This window comes from Natrix helvetica, assembly GCF_964273705.1.
Source record: "Natrix helvetica genome assembly, chromosome: 16".
Taxonomy (NCBI): domain Eukaryota; kingdom Metazoa; phylum Chordata; class Lepidosauria; order Squamata; family Natricidae; genus Natrix; species Natrix helvetica.
Genome location: NC_138563.1, coordinates 9,820,696 through 9,840,177, shown reverse-complemented (window position 1 = coordinate 9,840,177; position 19,482 = coordinate 9,820,696). Strand labels below are relative to the sequence as shown.

The following is a 19,482-nucleotide window of genomic DNA, read 5'->3' as shown; positions in this document are numbered from 1 at the left end:
AGCCCCCAAAGAAACCCCTGGATTCTTTGCAGAAAAGAACCCCAATACTAAATAGCTAAATAAAATGGTTATAAGTCACTTTATTTTAGTGCCAATGTATTCCTGAATGACCATTAGATGAATGGTTGTAAATTGAGGATTCCCTGTACTGCTATAAACATCTCGGGTGGGGGGGGGGCTGGGCAACAGAATAGAAATTGAACTGCTTGCCTCTAGAAGTTTTGGGTGCTCCCATCACTGGAGAGCTTCAAGAAGCCATAGTCCAGAATGGTCTAGAATTGTCCCCTAAGGTCCGGTCCAAACCGATTGTGATGACCTGGGACACAGCACAGAGGCAACACAGGCAGCTGCCAGCTCAAACCGTCTTTTTATTGCTCCAAATTTCCCCAGATGCTCCCATGTTTCTGGCAAGTCCCAGAGCAAAGTGATCACACACACACACACACACACACACCTCAAGCAACCTCTGGCTGCAAATAGTCCAGCCCAGCGCTGTGAGTACCATGGCTGCACAGCAATAAATCCATCAGGGCAAATTGAGGAGTTCAGGAAGCAAAGGAGCACGGCAAGTAATCCTGAAATCTAGAAAGAATGCAAGGAATCCAGGAAAGTTCATCACTCCAGGAATTCAGCGTTTGTTCCCGATGCCCCTTCCCACAGCGGCTCCTTAAGCCTCAGTCCCCAGGTGTGCCTTGTGAAGAGAGGCAGGGCGCTCTCTTCCTGAATAGCCGGGTCATTCTGCACTGTTCTCGCCTTCTCTTCACTCTCTGTGCTCTTGGATCAGGAGTGGGTGGTCCTTGCTCCTCACCTCATGTTCACCGCTTAGCCTCTCTTGGTCATCCTGCCCCCCTTCCTCCCTGCCTACAAGGCATCCCAATCCTGAAGGGCCCCGGGCTGACTGGCCCTGCTCCTTCCCATTTTCTTCCCAGTTCGTCTTCCCCCACAGAGTCAGGCTCCGATGGGGGCAGGATACTATTATACTAGTTCTTGTTACTGCCTTGATATACATATTCCTCCATTTCCTGTGTTTTTCCCCTCTGTTCTTCCCCATCTTTCCAATGTTTCTCTGTCTTCCCCACCCCAAAAAATGTTTGGCACTTGAAAGAAATATTTTTATTGAAATATTTTAGATAGATAATAAGAAATGCATAAGAAAGAAAGAAGAAAGAAAGAAAGAAAGAAAGAGAGAGAGAGAGAGAAAGAAGGAAGGAAAGAAAGATATAGTCCATGGGAAAAAGAAAAGAGAAACAGAAAAAAAGAGACAAGGAAGCATGAAACAGAAACATGTATAAAGAAATAATTTGTGATCTTTCTCTTGGCAGTTATTTGTAGAATTTTGAACCAATCTCTCTCTCTCTCTCTCTCTCCAAGATTTCGACATAATTCCCTTCTTTCTCTAAGGTATTGTATTATTCTTTCCAACCATCAAAACCTTAATCACAAAATCATTTTCCTTATGCAAAATGTTCACTTGGAAATACTATAATGATTTTTCTCTCGTCAGAGAAGTTATCTGATGCGTTTCAGCACAATCTATCAATTTCAACAGCCATTGAGGATCCGTGTCGAATCTTCCCATTACTGTGCCTGCAAACGACTTATGACAGTTCGTTTAGTGACTGTTGGAAATTACAACAGCACTAACCAAGGTGACGTGACCATTTTTTTTACACGCGTGGCCATTGCAGCATCCTGTTCTGACCCAGCTCCCCAAACACGACCAACCCTCTGTATTTAAATCAATGATTCCTTTATTAGGACCGCCGGCAGTCCCGGCAAAAAGTTTCTCTCTCACCGCAGGCTAAGAATTGCTCTCCTCTCCTCTGTCACATCTATTCCTCTCCACCCCTTGCCTTTGATCCCCAGAGCTCCGGTGCGGCTTTGCTAGCAGCAGTGGCTCTTCCGTCCCAAGGACCGGCCCATAGATTTCCATTGCTCTCCTCTCCTCTGTCACATCTATTCCTCTCCACCCCCTGCCTTTGATCTCCAGAGCTAGGGTGGGGCTTCGCTAGCAGTGGTGGCTCTTCCATCCCAAGGAGCTTCTCATAGATTTCCACTGCTCTCCTCTCCTTTGCCTTCTGCGTATCTGCACATCAGGCACTGGGCCCAGCTGTTCCTCCTCTTCCTTATTGGCCACCTCCAGACCTGGGGGCTGTTGATTCCCTATCTGAGGGCTGACGGACAGACCAGCCTCCACCTCTGTCTCTCTCTCTCTGCCAGTTCAATTCCCTCTTCCCCTGATGCCGACCCTGACTCCCACGCCGCCGCCTCTTCCTCCTCTGGACAGGCCACAACACATTCCGATGGTCACACGATTTACATTTGGATGCTTGGAAATAGGTTCATATTTATGACGGTCACAGTTTTCCGGAGTCACATGATCCCCTTTTGCGACCTTCTGACAAGCAAAGTCAATGAGGAAGCCAGATTCACTTAACAACCGCATGACTAACTTTAGCACTGCAGTGATTCGCTTAACAAACATGGCAAGGAAAGTTGTAAAATGGGGCAAAACTCACTTAACAAATATCAGATTTAGCAACATATATTCCGACCTCAATTGTGCTTGTAATGTCACAACAGTAATAACATACAAGTAGTCCTTGACTTACGACTTCAGTTAAGCCCAATTTTTCTGTTATTAAGTGAGACACCTGTTGATGTTTGCTTATTTTACGACTCTTCTTGCCACGCTCGTTAAGTGAATCACTGCCAGTTGTTAAGTGAGTCACGTGGTTGTTAAGTGAATCCGATTTCCCCATTGACTTGGCTTGTTGGCAGGTCACAAAAGGGGGATCACATGACCCGGGACATAACAACGGTCGTAAGGATGAACCAGTGGCCAAGCATCTGAATTTTGATCCTGTGATTGTGGGGAAGCCATAAGATTCACATAAGCATGAAAAATAATCATGACATTTTTTTCCAGCGCCGTTGTAACTTTGACTGGTCACTAAATGGACTGTTATAAGTTGAGAACTACCTGTAGTCATAGAATCATAGACACTTAGGGCTGAATTTTGAGAGTTGGAGTTGCCAAGGTTGGACCCCCCCGTTCTACACCCTGCCAGAGTGGCCAGAACTGGAAGACGCTCAGTGCTATGAAAACACCCCAGCTTTGCATTTTGACACTTTTGGAAATATGGGTGGGTGGGCTGATGGAATGAAGTGAAAGAGAGCTGGCTTCTGTCCCCTTGCGGCAGGGGTGGGTTCCTGCCAGTTCTCACCTCTTCTATAGAAGAGGTTCCACAAATCTACAGTGCCGTTTAGAACCGGTTCCAGCTCCCTCCCCCCGCCCGTCCGCACATCATCAAGAAGATGAAGAGCGGGAGGAGGAATTCTGGGAGTTGAAGTCCACAAGTCTTAAAGCTGTCAAGTTTGAACACCCCTGGGTTTTTTTTTCTAAAGGGTTATGGGTGCAAGGGTCTTGTAACTTGACAGCTTTAAGACTTACATGCTTCAATGCCAGAGTTCCTTAGCCAACATGACTGGAGGAGGAATTCTGGGAGTTGAAGTCCGCAAGTCTTAAAGCTGTCAAGTTTGAACACCCCTGGGTTTTTTTTCCTAAAGGGTTATGGGTGCAAGGGTCTTGTAACTTGACAGCTTTAAGACTTGCACACTTCAATGCCAGAGTTCCTGAGCCAACATGACTGGAGGAGGAATTCTGGGAGTTGAAGTCCACAAGTCTTAAAGCTGTCAAGTTTGAACACCCCTGGGTTTTTTTCCCTAAAGGGTTATGGGTGCAAGGGTCTTGTAACTTGACAGCTTTAAGACTTGCACACTTCAATGCCAGAGTTCCTGAGCCAACATGACTGGAGGAGGAATTCTGGGAGTTGAAGTCCACAAGTCTTAAAGCTGCCAAGTTTGAACACCCCTGGGGTTTTTTTCCCCTAAAGGGTTAGGGGTGCAAGGGTCTTGTAACTTGACAGCTTTAAGACTTGCACCAATGCCAGAGTTCCTGAGCCAACATGACTGGAGGAGGAATTCTGGGAGTTGAAGTCCACAAGTCTTAAAGCTGTCAGGTTTGAAGACCCCTGGGTTTTTTTTCTAAAGGGTTAGGGGTGCGAGGGTCTTGTAACTTGACAGCTTTAAGACTTGCACACTTCAATGCCAGAGTTCCTGAGCCAACATGACTGGAGGAGGAATTCTGGGAGTTGAAGTCCACAAGTCTTAAAGCTGTCAGGTTTGAAGACCCCTGGGTTTTTTTTCTAAAGGGTTAGGCGTGCGAGGGTCTTGTAACTTGACAGCTTTAAGACTTGCACACTTCAATGCCAGAGTTCCTGAGCCAACATGACTGGAGGAGGAATTCTGGGAGTTGAAGTCCACAAGTCTTAAAGCTGTCAGGTTTGAAGACCCCTGGGTTTTTTTTCTAAAGGGTTAGGCGTGCGAGGGTCTTGTAACTTGACAGCTTTAAGACTTGCACACTTCAATGCCAGAGTTCCTGAGCCAACATGACTGGAGGAGGAATTCTGGGAGTTGAAGTCCACAAGTCTTAAAGCTGTCAAGTTTGAACACTCCTGGGGTTTTTTTTTCTAAAGGGTTAGGAGTGCAAGGGCTTGTAACTTGACAGCTTTAAGACTTGCACACTTCAATGCCAGAGTTCCTAAGCCAACATGACTGGAGGAGGAATTCTGGGAGTTGAAGTCCACAAGTCTTAAAGCTGTCAGGTTTGAAGACCCCTGGGTTTTTTTTCTAAAGGGTTAGGGGTGCGAGGGTCTTGTAACTTGACAGCTTTAAGACTTGCACACGTCAATGCCAGAGTTCCTGAGCCAACATGACTGGAGGAGGAATTCTTGGAGTTGAAGTCCACAAGTCTTAAAGCTGTCAAGTTTGAACACTCCTGGGGTTTTTTTTTTCTAAAGGGTTAGGGGTGCAAGGGTCTTGTAACTTGACAGCTTTAAGACTTGCATGCTTCAAATGCCAGAGTTTCTGAGCCAACATTTTGGTTGCTAAGCAAGAGCGTTGTTAAGTGAGTTTCATCACATTTTACAAATTGGCCATGCCCACCCGGTCACATGGCCGGCAAGCCACTCCCACAAAGCAGACCACACCTACAGAAGAGGTTCTAAAAAAATTTGAAACCCACCACTGCCTTGCAGGTGTGTTGCCTGGACTCAGGACCCCCGTGAGAGGTGAAGATGGCTGCTACCCAAAGAAGTCAAAATTGTGGCACACCCATGACTGTTTTTCTGTTCCCAGCCACCGATGTGGACTAAGGTGCCTCCCTTTCTCCATGGAGACCCAGCATCCCAAAGAAAGCATGACATCTTCCGAGTAGGACATCTTTCTGGTGGGAGATCAACGTCAACGTGACCCCCAAATAATTACCAGCTATAAGAAGGACTCCTATCAGATGACCTCAGCTATTTCTGAGTAGGAAGCCACGTCCTTCTGCTTCTTCCAAGCTCTTGGAAATGTAGGACTTCCCAGTGAACTGGAGGGGGTCCTTCCTGGGTGGGAGGCCCTGGTCCAGCTGATGGACCTCTCTGGCGAAGGATGCGCTTCCTTTCTTGGGAAGCCTTGACTTTGGCCAAGCCAATGAACGCCACTCTCTGGGACCATGGGAAATCCAACAGCATGGATGGGACCTTCAGCCCGAGTGAGGTTCCCCAGAGCAGCTCCCAACTGCCCACCTTCTCCACGGCGGCCAAAATCCGCGTGGCCCTCACCGTGGTCCTTTTCCTCTGCTCCACCAGCATCAACCTCTCCATGCTGCGGAGTGTCACCAAGACGTTTCAACGCAAGCCGCATCTACGCATCCTTCTCATGAACCTGGCTGTGGCGGACCTCCTGGTCACCTTCGTGGTGATGCCGCTGGACGCCGTGTGGAATGTGACCGTTCAGTGGTATGCCGGGGACCTGGCCTGCCGTGCCTTGATGTTCCTGAAGCTGGTGGCCATGTACGCCTGCTCCTTTGTGACGGTTGTCATCAGCCTGGACCGCTGGGCAGCCATCTTGTACCCGCTGAGCATCAGCAGAGCTAAGAGGAAGAACAAGGCAATGCTGTGTGTGGCCTGGGCCCTCAGTTTCCTCCTAGCAGTACCTCAGGTAGGTAGAACCAGAGGTGGGTTCCTACCTACTCGGTCTGTTTTGGCCGAATAGGTAGTAACTCCGGTGGACACGTGACTGTACCAATTCTATCCTTGGTGGTGCCATCTTGATTTTCTGTTCTGCACATACGCATTTTCTTTTACTACTGAACCGGTAGTAATGGCGGCCGGAACCCACCCCGGGGTAGAACCCATATCTATCTAACAAAATGCAATTCAATGTAGAGAAAAGTCAAGTCTTACACTTAGGCAAGAAAAACCCAAAGTATGGATATAAACTGGGTCAAACCAGGCTTCTTAATAGCAGTGACTGGGAGAGGGATCTTGGAGTCTTAGTGGACAACCAGCTAAATAGGAGCCAGCAGCCAAAAACCCCAATGGAATCCTAAATTGCATCAACAGAGGGATACAATCAAGATCAAGGGAGGTACTAATACCACTCTATGAAGCCTTAGTAAGGCCACACCTAGAGTCCTGCATCCAGGTTTGGTCCCCACACTATAAAAAAGAGGTTGAGAGCCTGGAAAGAGTGCAGAGAAGAGCAACCAGGATGATGAGGGGACTGGAGGCTCAAACAGACAATGGACGGTTGCAGGAACTGGGCCTGGCTAGTCTAGGGAAGAGAAGGACCAGGGGAGACAGGAGAGCATCTTCCAATAGTTGAGGGTCAAGCTATTTCCCAAAGCCCCTGAAGGCCAGAGAAGGAAGAATGGAGGGAAACTGACCAAGGAGAGATTCAACCTGGAAATAAGGAGGAATTTCCTGACAGGGAGAAGAATCAACCCATGGAACAGAAGTTCCCTTCGGAAGTTGTGGGAGCTTCATCCCTGGAGGCTTTCAAGAAGAGACTGGACTGTCCTCGGTTAGAAATGGTGTAGGGTCTGCTTGGGCAGGGGGGGGGGGTTGGACTAGATGACCTCCAAGGTGCCTTCCAACTCTGTTAAATCTGTTATCTGTATCATATCCATGTCAAGAAAGGAGGAAGACCCCCATCCTGCCTTTGAAATGATTCTCCTTGGTCTACTTTCCACCCATCCAATTCTCACGTATTCTGGGTGGATTATGAAGTCACCTAAATTTATGAAAGCAAGAAAATGCCACCCAAGATGACCCCCTACATTCAAATCTAGTGGCAGGCAATTCCAACAACCTCTTCCATTCCACCTTTTCTATTCTTCAAAGGTATCTTATCTCTATCTACGGATATTCTTTCACTTACGACCGCATTTGAGATCAGAATTTCTCTTGCCAAGCAAGGGAGTCATGCTCAATCTTACCATAGTTTTTTGCCATGGTTGGTAAATGAATCACTGCAGTTGTTAAGTGAATCAAGCATTGACTTGGCTTGCTGGAAGTTGGCTTGGAGGATCACAAATAGCGACCCCATGGTCTCCAGAAATTGTGGGGGCTCCATCACTGGAGGCTTTCAAGAAGAGACTGGATCGTATAGGTAGGGTCTCCTGCTTGAGCAAGGGGGCTGGACTAAATGACCTCCAAGGCCCCTTCCAGCTCTAGTCTGATTTTGATTCTGGCAACTAATGTAAATAGGTGCCAGTTTCCAAGCACCCAAATTCTAAACATGTGGCTGTGGGGAGGCTGCATTGGTTGTAAGTGCGAGGGCCAGTTGTAAGTCACTTTTTTCAGTACCATTGTAACTTTGAACAATCACTAAACAAATGGTTGTAAGTCAAAGATTACCTGTATCGATCTGTCTGTCTGTCTGTCTGTCTGTCTCTTTCTCTCTCTCTCTGTCTCTATGTATGTATGTATGTATGTATGTATGTATGTATATACATACATACATAGATACATAGATCTATCTATCTATCTATCTATCTATCTATCTATCTATCTATCTATCTATCTATCTATCTATCTCCCTGTCTTTCTGTCTGTCTATCTATCTCTGTATCTATCTATCTTTCTATCTCTCTCTGTGTGTGTATATATATATCTGTCTGTTTGTCTGTCTATCTCTGTATCTATTTATTTTTCTCTCTCTCTCTGTCTCTATTTATCTCTCTCTCTCTCTCTCTATCTGTCTATCTCTATCTGTATCTATTTATCTATCATCTAATCTATCTATCTCTGTATATATCTGTCTGTCTCTCCGTCTGTCCGTCTGTCCATCTGTCTGTCTGTCTGTCTGTCTGTCTATCTATCATCTATCTCTGTATCTATCTATCTTTCTCTGTGTGTGTGTGTCTCTACCTATCTATGTATGTGTCAGCCTCTGTTTACTGGTTATGAAAAGATAGCAGCTAAGCAAAGCAAGATCTGAGGCAAATGTGTGCGAAATCATACATATCAATATGGGATGACTGGGTGAACTACGCTCAGCTTAGAGCTGTTGTATTGAGGAAGCCGAGACAAAGCATCAGCCATGATATTCTTCCCCTCCGGAATGTACTTGAGGGTAAAGCTGAAACGGTTGAAATGTTGTGCCCAACGCACCTGTTTAGGAGATAGCTTACGTGGGGTCTTCAAAGCTTCCAAATTTTTATGATCAGTCCATACTTCAAAAGGGGGTTTTGCCCCTTCTAGGAAATGTCACTAGGTCATCAAAGCCCATCTGACCGCAAAAACTTCCTTTTCCCATGTAGCCCATCGTCTCTCCATCTCCGTCAGTTTTTGAGAGGTGTAAGCGCATGGCTGCAATTTTCCATCCGCGTTCATTTGAAGTAACACTGCCCCCATTGCCACATCCTTGGCATCAGCTTGAACGATAAATCTGGGTGTTTCAAAACGGGTTCAGCTGCAAAGAGTCGCTTTGATTTCTCTGAAGAGGCTTGACACTCCATAGTCCAATTCAAAGGCTTCCCCGGTCTAGGCTTGGCCTCCCCTTTTGACTTTAGGAGATTTGTAATGGGCAGAGCAATGCTGGAGAGTAGCGCTTGGTGTCGGTCAAGGCCAACCGTCCTGCATACCAACCTGATGATGCTCCTTGAATATGGAACTCACATGACTCCTAAGGGATTTGCAGATTGGACACTGGGATGAGGGTTACCGGGGGAGGGGGTTTGGTCACATATTGATATGTATGATTTCGTGCGCTTTTGCCTCAGATCTTGCTTTGCTTAGCTGCTAACTTTTCATAACCAGTAAAAGTACTCTGAATTCTGCAAAATGGAGTTAAGTGGTTTCTTTCTTGGTTGTTGAGGGCTGCTTGACAAGTATGTATGTATGTATGTACATACATACATGTATGTATGTATCTATACATACATGTATGCATGTATCTCTCTGTGTCTCTCTGTCTCTCTTTCTCTCTCTTGCTCTGTATATCTAGCTCTGTATATCTTTATCTAGATCTATATTAACTCTCTCTCTCTCTAAAGATATATATATATATATATATATATAGATAGATAGATAGATAGATAGATAGATAGATAGATAGATAGATAGATAGAGATAGATAGATAGATAGATAGATAGATAGATAGATAGATAGATGTTTTCTGAGGTTTTCGCGGGTGTTTGTATGTACGTCTTTGGTTGTTCGGGTTTTCTCCCGTGTAGAATTGGAAGTATCTTCACGACGTTTCAATGAAGTCTCATTCATCATCTTCAGGCTGGTGCTTCCGGCTTGGTGCTTCCTGCTCCTGAAGATGATGAATGAGACTTCTTTTTACAAATACAGTACAAATGCAACATATATTATACAGTGACGTGCGGTGAGGTTTATGGCTGGTGAGGCACTGACACAGTGGTGGGTTTCAAATATTTTTAGAGTGTGGACTTCAACTCCCAGAACTCCATAGCCAGGCATGCTCAGTTCCGATTTAAAGGGACAGCATTTGTTTTTCTCCTTTGCGAAAAAAGGTTCCTTTTTCATTTTCTTTTTCTTCTCCCTTCTCCTTCTTCCCCTCTCTCCCTTCCTCCCCCTCTCTCAAACACACACACACACACACAAGTTGGATTGGACTATCTCTCCTACCCCCTTCCCTCTCTCACTCACTCTCAAACAAACACACACACACAGACAAAGGTTGGATTGGATATCTTTTCCAGTGGCTTGAAAGCAGCTCCTCTGCCAATCCCCCCATTCCCCTGCTGCCTTCCCCAAACACCTCCACCATTGCAAATGCAGCCTGCTGTCTGGGTGGGAAATGCCTGGAATGCAATAAAGCCCACCCATTCACCTCCTGCTGGCAGGCTGGGGTAAGAGGAGAGGCAGAGAAGCCGGAGGAGAGCCGATCCGAGCCTTCCAAAAGAAAGAGGCTGGGGGAAAGTATGTGTGCTACAGCATGGCTCTTTGCCTGGCTTCTGTGGATGACTCTGCTTAACTGTTTAAAAAAGCCTCTAAAAAAGCGCTCTCTACCATGACGCAGGAGAACTGCGTGCCTCCCCTACGTCAGGAATTTTTAGGCTTTTTAACCCGTGCTTAACTCTGCTCGAGTGATCATAAAACTAAAGTCAGACTACAGGAGGTATGCAGTTCTCCTGCCTCATAGTAGAGGGTGCTTTTTTAGAGGCTTTTTTTTAAACAGTTAAGCAGAGTCATCCACGGTGAGGCAGCAACTAGCTCAGTTTTTTCCTTTTACATTTTTTTTCTTTTCATGATGAGAGCGGTGAGGCTGTGCCTCACTTGCCTCACCTGACTGCACGTCACTGATTATAAAACCCACCTACCTACCTATCATCTATGTTTCCCTCGCTCTCTCCCTCCATATATCTATCAATCTATCCTTCCATCTCTCTCATTTGCTTCTCTGCCTGTCTGCCTGCCTGTCTTTCCCTCCATCTATCCTTCCATTCTCCCTTCCTCCCTCTCTCTCTCTTTTCTGGTGTTTTTCTCTCTCCCACCTGTCTTTCTGTATATGTCTATCTGACATCTATATGTATTTAGTTTAGAAATCTCCTTCAGAGGGTTTTTGGCATTTGATGAGTTTAGCGGACCATATTTTAAGGCAGTGTTTCTGAAGTGTGGCCCCTTTAAGACGTGTGGACTTCAACTCCCAGAATTCTGGCCGGGGAATTCTGGGAGTTGAAGTCCACACGTCTTAAAGGGGCCACACTTCGAAAACACTACTCTACCTCAAAGCTTGTTCTAAACCAGAACTGAAATCGCAATCTTAATGTTGTGTTTGTGTGTTTTGTATGGGAAACGGCCTTTTTGGTTTTTTGTTTTGTTTTTGCAGATGTTTGTCTTCCACACAGTCAGCCGGTCCCAGCCCACCCATTTCGTCCAATGTGCCACAGTGGGCAGCTTTGGGGCGCACTGGCAGGAAACACTCTACAACATGTTCACCTTCTCTTGCCTCTTCCTGGTGCCTCTGCTGGTGATGGTGCTCTGTTATTCCCGCATCCTGGTCCAGATCTCAAAGATGACGAGCCAGGGTGAGGCTTCTCGGCAGGTGCCGGCAGGGAGAGGGAGGGGCTTCCCTGGAAAAGGAGGGAGGGGGGGCCTGTTCAGCTGCAAGGAGAAGGTTTTTTTTATACAAATAAGATGGTAAATATTGTTCGCCGTCTTGCTTTTTTTATCCACAACAACCCTGTGAGGTGGGATGAGCTGAGAGAAAAGGAATGGCCCAAAGGCACCCAGCCGGCTTTCATGCCCAAGGCGGGACTAGAATTCACCGTCTCCTGGTGATTGGCCCAAAGGCACCCGGCCGGCTTTCATGCCCAAGCCGGGACTAGAATTCACCGTCTCCTGGTGATTGGCCCAAAGGCACCCGGCCGGCTTTCATGCCCAAGCCGGGACTAGAATTCACCGTCTCCTGGTGATTGGCCCAAAGGCACCCGGCCGGCTTTCATGCCCAAGGCGGGACTAGAATTCACCGTCTCCTGGTGATTGGCCCAAAGGCACCCGGCCGGCTTTCATGCCCAAGGCGGGACTAGAATTCACCGTCTCCTGGTGATTGGCCCAAAGGCACCCGGCCGGCTTTTGTGCTTAAGAGGGAACTAGAACTCACTGTTTCCTAGCGATTGCCTGAAAGACAGCTCTCATGTTCAAGGTGGGACTAGAACTCCCTGTCTCCCAGTTTCTAGCTTGGCATCTTTACTATTAGGCTCTTGAAGGACATCGCGTCCAGATAAAGCTGGTTTCCTGGGGCTCAGGGTCCCTTCTGAATGGAGCCAATCCTGGTTTGTTCAAGAACCCATCATTAATCTGTTCTGACCCAGATCCCCAAACACAACCAACCCTCGGAAGGGAACTCAAAGATTCCTTTATGAGGAGCGCCCGCAGCCCCGGCAAAAAGTTTCTCTGTCACTGCAGGCTAAGAAGTCCGTCTGGCAGGGAGGTGAATCGTTGTCTCCCACATCTATTCCTCTCTGCCCCCTGCCTTTGATCCCAGAGCTAGGATGGGGCTTTGCTAGCAGCAGTGGCTCTTCCGTCCCAAGGACCAGCCCATAGATTTCCATTGCTCTCCTCTCCTCTGTCACATCTATTCCTCTCCACCCCCTGCCTTTGATCCCCAGAGCTCGGGTGGGGCTTCTCTAGCAGCAGTGGCTCTTCTGTCCCAAGGACCAGCCCATAGATTTCCGTTGCTCTCCTCTCCTCTGCATTCTACACATCTGTGCATCAGGCGCTGGACCTAGCTGTTCCTCCTCTTCTGCATCAGCCACCTCTGGACCTGTGGGCCGTTGACTCTCCATCGGAGGGCTGACGGACAGCCCAGGCTCTGCCTCCCCACCCACTTCCCCCTCTTCCCCCGCCTTGATGCTGACCCTGAATCCCATGCCGCTGCCTCCTCTGATTCGTCGGGCAACAGCCCACAACATAACCCTAAAACATGTCTCTATCGTTGTCACTCTCTGCAGCATCGCCGAAATCCAGGGAGGTCCGCCTGCGCTGTTCACGCAATAACATCCCTCAAATCCAGATCCGCACCTTGAAGATGTCGGTTATCACTGTCCTGACGTTTGTCGCTTGCTGGACACCCTACTACCTGCTGGGCCTCTGGTACTGGTTCTCACCTGAGATGCTGACCCGGGAGCAGGTGCCGCCTTCGCTCGGCCACATCTTCTTCCTCTTTGGCCTCCTCAGCACCTGCCTCGACCCGCTCGTCTATTGCTTCTGCTCTTCACGCTACCGGCCCGGCAGGAAGTTGGCCAAAGCACCGTCTCTCCGCGTGGCCTCTGGGCAGGCGTCCACGGCGATGGGAGTCCACTGGGCATGCAAACCAGGATCTCCCCGTAGTCCAAAAGTGGCCTGGGCCAGGAAGGAGAAAGTGGCCGAGAGCTGTGTCTGAACAGCCAGCCGACTCGGACCGTTGGGCCGCTTTCCCCTTCTGGTAAATTCCGGAATATTCCAGAACGAGAAAACATAAATCGAATTATGACCCCTATCTGAATTGGAAGCAAACGAGATCGTGTTTGAGGTTCAGATTAAATGATCCAGTGAGATTTGACTTTTGAATCAGTTGGGGAAAACACAAATAGTCCCCAACTTTCAACCATTCGTTTAGTGACCGAAGTTATCACAGCACTGAAAAAAAAGTGTCTTAATTTTCCCCCCACATTTATGACTGTCGCAACATTTCCATGGTTTTCTTCACATTTTCTTCACTTCTCTTCTCTTCTCTCCACCCATTTGTCTAGCTTGTTCTTGTTCTTGTAATTTCTATATTTTTCCTTTCCACTCTTTTTTCTCCTTTTTAATTTGATTGTTTTAGTACCTTTCCCCAATTCCCCCCATCTTTCCCCATTAATCTTTCCCCATTAAAAAGTGATTTACGATTGTTGCATCTACATGATCACGATTAAAATTTGGAGGCTTGGCAACTGGCATGTACTTAGGATGGTTGCAGTGTCCCAGGGTCACACGATCCCCTTTTGCGAACTTCAGGCAAAGTCAATGAGGGAGCCTGATTCACTTAACAACCATGTTACTAAGTGAACAACTGCAGTGATTCACTTAACAACTGTGGCAAGAAAGGTCGTAAAGTGGGGCAAAGCTAACTTAACCACTGTCTCACTTAGCAGCTGAAATTTTGGGCTCAATTGTGCATGAGATGATCATGTGAGCGCTTAAAGACTGTCTCGGCTTGTGCCCATAGTGGGCAGCCCATTACAGTCATAAGTCGAGGACTACCTGTAACAGGTCCTGAACTTACTTTTGAAATGGCTGCTTTAAAAAATTTGTTTCCTAATAGTGCATCTCGGAAATAAATTTGATTTGTCACTGATATTATATTTTGGTTGGCTGGATGATTATTAATAAAAATATTTTAAGAATTCCTCAATGTTAAGTTCTTTTTTTTAATATTTATGACACTCCCAAAGAAAAGTCTGGCCTTTAAAGGGGTGAATGGAAATTAATTTTCACCTTCCTTCTCCCTCCTTCCTATTTTCCTTCCTTCCTTCCCTTTCTCTTTCCTTTCCCTTCCATTTTCCTATCATAATATAATAATAATAATAATAATAATAATAATAATAATAATAATAATAATAATAATAATCTTTTATTTAATAATAAGCACCCTTTCCTAAGCAGGACTCGGGGCGGTGTACAGTCATTATTAAAACCATATACAAATACATAGACATAGACGTAGACGGAGGAGGTAGAAAATATACTCTACAATATTTAGTAAAAATACAAATAAAATTAAAATTCCCTTAAAAAATTCCCCAATAAAATGTTTGCCAGGAGGTGGAAGATGGAGCTATAAATCGGCTAAGCCAGCTAATTGGAACAGGTGGGTCTTGAGCTTCTGTCGGAAGGAGCGGAGGTCGTTAGTAGTTCTAATATCGGAGGTGAGGTCATTCCAGAGGGTTGGGGCCATCACAGAGAAGGCTCTACTTCTAGGCGTCACCCGCTGGCACTGCTTGGCGGATGGCACCTGGAGGAGTCCCTCCATGTGAGAGCGGATAGGTCGTAGGGATGTGTGAGGTGAGATGCGGTCCTGCAGGTAACTAGGTCCCATGCCATGGAGCACTTTGAAGATAGTAACCAACACCTTGAAACGCACCCGAAAAACCACAGGCAGCCAGTGCAGCTCGCGCAGGAATAGTGTTATATGGGAGTATCTTGTTCCTCCCATGATAACCCACGCGGCCGCATTCTGAACTAGCTGTAGTCTTCGGGTGCATCTCAAGGGGAGCCCCATATAGAGAGCATTGCAGTAGTCCAGGCGGGACGTCACCAGCGCATGAGTGACTGTGCGTAGGGCGTCCCGATCCAATAGGGGGTGCAATTGGCGCACCAGGCGAACCTGGTGGAACGCCCCCCTCGCCACGGCTGTCAGATGGTCATCCATCGACAGAAGGGCATCAAGGAGGACGCCCAGATTGCGCGCCCGTTCCACGGGGGGCAGTAATTCGCCCCCTATGGCCAGCGATGGCGTCCACTGGTTAAATCGGGGTGCCGGTAGCCACGGCCACTCAGTCTTGGAGGGGTTGAGTTTAAGTCTGTTGTCCCCCATCCAGACCCGGACGGCTTCCAAACACCGGGACATTTCGACGGCCTCGTTGGGGTGGTTTGGGGTGGAAATGTACAGCTGTGTATCATCAGCGTACAGGTGGTATCCAACCCCAAAACCACGGATGATCTCATCCAGCGGCTTCATGTATGTGTTGAACAGGAGGGGCGAGAGGACCGGACCCTGCGGCACCCCACAAGTGAGTGGCCTCAGGGTCGACCTCTGCTCCCCTGCCAACACACACTGCGTCCGGTCGGAGAGGTAGGAGTGGAACCACCGCAAAACGGTGCCCCCTACGCCCACCTCTTCCAGCCGACGCAATAAGATACCATGGTCGATGGTATCGAAAGCCGCTGATAGATCTAATAGGACCAGTATAGAGGAACAACCCCTATCTCTGGCCCTCCATAGATCATCTACCAACGCGACCAAGGCCGTCTCCGTGCTGTGACCGGGTCGAAAGCCAGACTGGCGCGGGTCTAGATAGTCTGCTTCCTCCAGGTGACATGGGAACTGTTGCACCACCACACTCTCTACAACCTTCGCTAAAAAGGGAAGGTTGGAGACAGGACGGTAATTAGCTAGTTCCTCCGGATCCAGGGAAGGCCTCTTGAGCAGGGGCCTCACCACCGCCTCTTTCAAGGCGGCCGGCAAGGACCCCTCCTCCAGTGAAGCGTTCACCACACCCAGGAGCCAGCCTCGTGTAACCTCCCAGGATGCCAGTACAAGCCAGGAGGGACACGGGTCCAGTAAACATGAGGTGGCTCGCAGTCGCCCACGTAACCTGTCCAAGTCCTTGGGGGCAACAGAGTCAAACCCCTCCCAGCATGGTGTCTCAAGACTTGCTTCCGACGTCTCCCCTGGTCCACTGAAGGGGGCCCATCCACTCCGGATTTGATCGATTTTGTCCTGCAGATATTCCCCAAACTCCTCTGCTCTACCCTGCAAAGGGGCTTCCCGCGACCTCTGTAATAAGAGGGAGCGGGTCACCCAAAACAGGGCGGCAGGGCGGTTATCCGCGGATGCAATAAGAGCAGCACAGTGTCTACATTTGGCCGCTCTCAGAGCCACAAGGTAGGTCCGTAAATAGGCTCTTACCTGTGTTCGGTCAGATTCAGAGAGTGAGGACCTCCACCTGCTTTCTAGGCGTCTCTTGTGGCGTTTCATCACCCTCAGCTCCTCGGTAAACCAAGGAGCCAGGGTGGTTCGTTGCCGCAGGAGAGGCCGCAAAGGCGCTACCCGGTCCAAGGCCCCCGCAGCCGCCCTATTCCAAGCGGCCACTAGGTCCTCCGTCCGGGAGCGGGTCAGGGCTACAGGAAGTGGCCCAAGCTCCGTCTGGAACCTATCTGGTTCTATCAGTCGCCTGAGGCGGAACCATCTGGGACAATCAGGTTCCGCCTCCCCGCGGTGGGGGGTAGCGCCGGGGAAGTCGAGCCGGAGAGAAGAGTGGTCTGACCATGACAGGGGAGTGATAACTAGATCCCCTATTCCCAGATCACTCGTCCACTGTCCAGATACAAAAACAAGATCCAGTGTGTGCCCACCCTCGTGTGTGGGGCCCTGAATTAATTAATCCTTTTCCTTTCACTTTTTCCTTGTTTTCCTTCCCTTCCCCTTTTCCTTCTATTTCCTTTTCCTTTCCTCTTTCTTTCTATTTTCCTTTCCCCTTTTCCTATTTTCCTTTCCTTCCTTCCTTTTCCTTTCCTCTTTCCTTCTCTTTTCCTTTCCTCTTTTTCTCTTTTCCTTTCCTTGCCTCTTTTCCTTCTATTTTTGTTTCCTTTTTCCTTCTGTTTTTTCTTCCCTTTTCCTTCTATTTCCTTCCCCCTTTCCTTCTATTCTCCTTTCCTCTTTTCCTTTCCTTGCCTCTTCTATTTTCCCTTTCTTTTCTTTTCCCTACCCTTTTCCCTTCTGTTTTCCTTTCCTTCCCCTTTTCCTTCTATTTCCCTTCCCTTCCCCCTTTCCCTTTCCTCTTTCCTTGCCCCTTTCCCTTCCCTTCTCTCAGAATCTTCTAGTAGTATTTCTCGGCTACGGCCACTTTAAGAGGCCGGAGAATTCTGGGAGTTGAAGTCCTCCCAACTTCCAGCTGGCCAAGCTGGCCAAAGTGCTGTAGGGCCATTTTCTGCGGGGGTTTTCTCTGCTATGGACCGTTTCCCTTCTATCTGAAACTCCCCCCAGGAAACACGCCTCTCTCTCGCTCTCTCTGTGTTCTTTGCACTTATTGCAGCGGGCCCCCCGCTTCCTCCCTTCCTTGTGCAACCTGCTTGCAAAGCCTTCTGGCTTCCCACGCTCCGCCCTTTCGCCAGCAAAGCCCGGGTCTGCATGCATCCGTGGGAAGGCAACCCCAAACACGCATTCCACGTTCACACACACACACACTTTAAAACAAAGGAGGGAGGGGCTGGTCAGCAAAGGGGCTGCTGCTTGCATGGCCCGCCAAGCCGTTTGCAAGACGCGGGTCGGCCCCGCGCACGTGTGCACGCGGGACGCACCCCCCCCCGGCACTCTGCACGCGCTCGGGGGCGCCCTCTTTCCCAACCACTTCCGGGGCTGGCGGGAGGATCCGGGGCTGAGCCGCTTCCTCCTCCTCCTCCTCCTCCTCCTCCTCCTCCTCCTCCTCCTCCTGCTCGCAACGGCCGAGAAGGGCTGACGTTGCCCGGCTGGGCTGGGCTGGGTTGGCGGCTGCCGCTGCTGCTGTACCCGGGCGCCCCTTTCCCGGCCCAGGATGTGGTTCTTCGCCCGGGACCCGATCCGGGACTTCCCCTACGAGGCCGCCACCCCGCCGGAGCCGCCGCTGAGCCAGCCGGGGGGCGTCTGGCAGCTGCACCGCGGGCGGAGGAAGGTGGGCACAGGGGTCTTTGCCTTGGGCCGGGGAGGGGGGGAGGGGAGCAAGGGGGGGAGGGGGGCGTCCGGCCAGGAGAAGGAGGGTCTTTACAAAAGAGGAGGGGGGCTGGGCAGGGGTCTCCCCTTTGGGGGAGGAAGGGGGAATCTCCCGTTCCTTGGGGGCAGGAGGAGGAGGAAGGGGCAGGAGGAAGGGAAGGTGGGGGGGGATTGCAAAGGAGGGGGCCTGGGAAGGGGTCTCCCCTTGGGTGGGGGAGCAAGGTGTGTGTGTGGGTCTTCCCTTCCTCTGGGGCAGTCGGGGGAGGAAGGTGGGCAGGTGGTCCTCTGGGCAGGAAAGGGGAAGTGGGGGGGTGTTTACAAAAGGGGACGGGGGTTGGGCAGGGGTCTCCCCTTTGAGGAGGAATGCAAGGTGGGAGTGGGGTCTCCCCTTCCTTGGGGGGCAGTAGGGGGAGGAAGGTGGGGAGGGAGTCCCCCAGGCAGGAAAAGGGGAAGATCTTTGCAAAGGTGGAGGGGGGCTGCCAGGGGTCTCCCTTTGAGGGAGGAGAGCAAGGTGGGGAGAGGGTCTCCCCTCTCGGACAGTAGGGGGAGGAAGGTGGGGAGGGGGTCCCCCAGAGAGGAGAAGAGGAAGGTGCGGGGGTCTTTGCAAAGGAGGAAGGGGGGCTATGCAGGAGTTTCCCCGTGGGGGAGGGGGGCAAGTTTTGCGGGGGTTCCCCTTCCTTGGGGAAGGGAGGAAGGTGGGGAGGGGGTTTGCATCCTTGGGGGATGCAATGTGATTCATTACCCCCTTTTAAGATCGGAGGACTTCAACTCCCAGAATTCCCCCAGCCATGATAGGCTATGCTTTGCTGGATGAGGAATTCTGGGAATTGAAGTCCTCTGATCTTTAACAGGTTAACAGAGCTGGAAGGGATCTTGGAGGTCATCTAGCAGTCCAACCCCTGCCCAAGCAGGAGACCCTGCACTGTTTTTGACAGAGGGCAGTCCGGTCTGTTCTTGAAAGCCTCCAGGGATGAAGCTCTCACAGCTTCTGTGTAATAGAATAACAGAGTTGGAAGGGGCCTTGTAGGTCATCTAGTCCAACCCCCACCCAGGCAGGAGACCCTACCCCATTTCTGACTGAGGGCAGTCCAGTCTCTTCTTGAAAGCCTCCAGGGATGAAGCTCCCACAACTTCTGAAGGCAACTTCTGTTCCATGGGTTGATTGTTCTCAATGTCAGGAAATT

General features: G+C 49.4%; 2 protein-coding genes across 2 annotated transcripts in view; both read left to right on the top strand.

The window, feature by feature from the left end:
* Positions 1–5,496: 5,496 nt before the first annotated feature.
* On the top strand, positions 5,497–13,662 carry LOC309399774 (gonadotropin-releasing hormone II receptor-like; the record flags this gene model as incomplete). Its single annotated transcript, XM_081967880.1, has 3 exons — positions 5,497–6,048; positions 11,195–11,393; positions 12,819–13,662. The coding sequence occupies 3 exons, from the start codon at positions 5,497–5,499 to the stop codon at positions 13,247–13,249; spliced, it is 1,182 nt and encodes a 393-aa protein (XP_081824006.1). The 3' UTR covers positions 13,250–13,662.
* A 4,076-nt stretch (positions 13,663–17,738) lies between these two features.
* Positions 17,739–19,482, top strand: part of SCYL1 (SCY1 like pseudokinase 1) — a 41,705-nt gene continuing 39,961 nt past the window's right edge. The window contains exon 1 of the mRNA XM_081967817.1: positions 17,739–18,260. Coding sequence (XP_081823943.1) covers positions 18,144–18,260 — 117 coding nt within the window. The 5' untranslated portion in view covers positions 17,739–18,143. The remainder of the gene's footprint in view (positions 18,261–19,482) is intronic.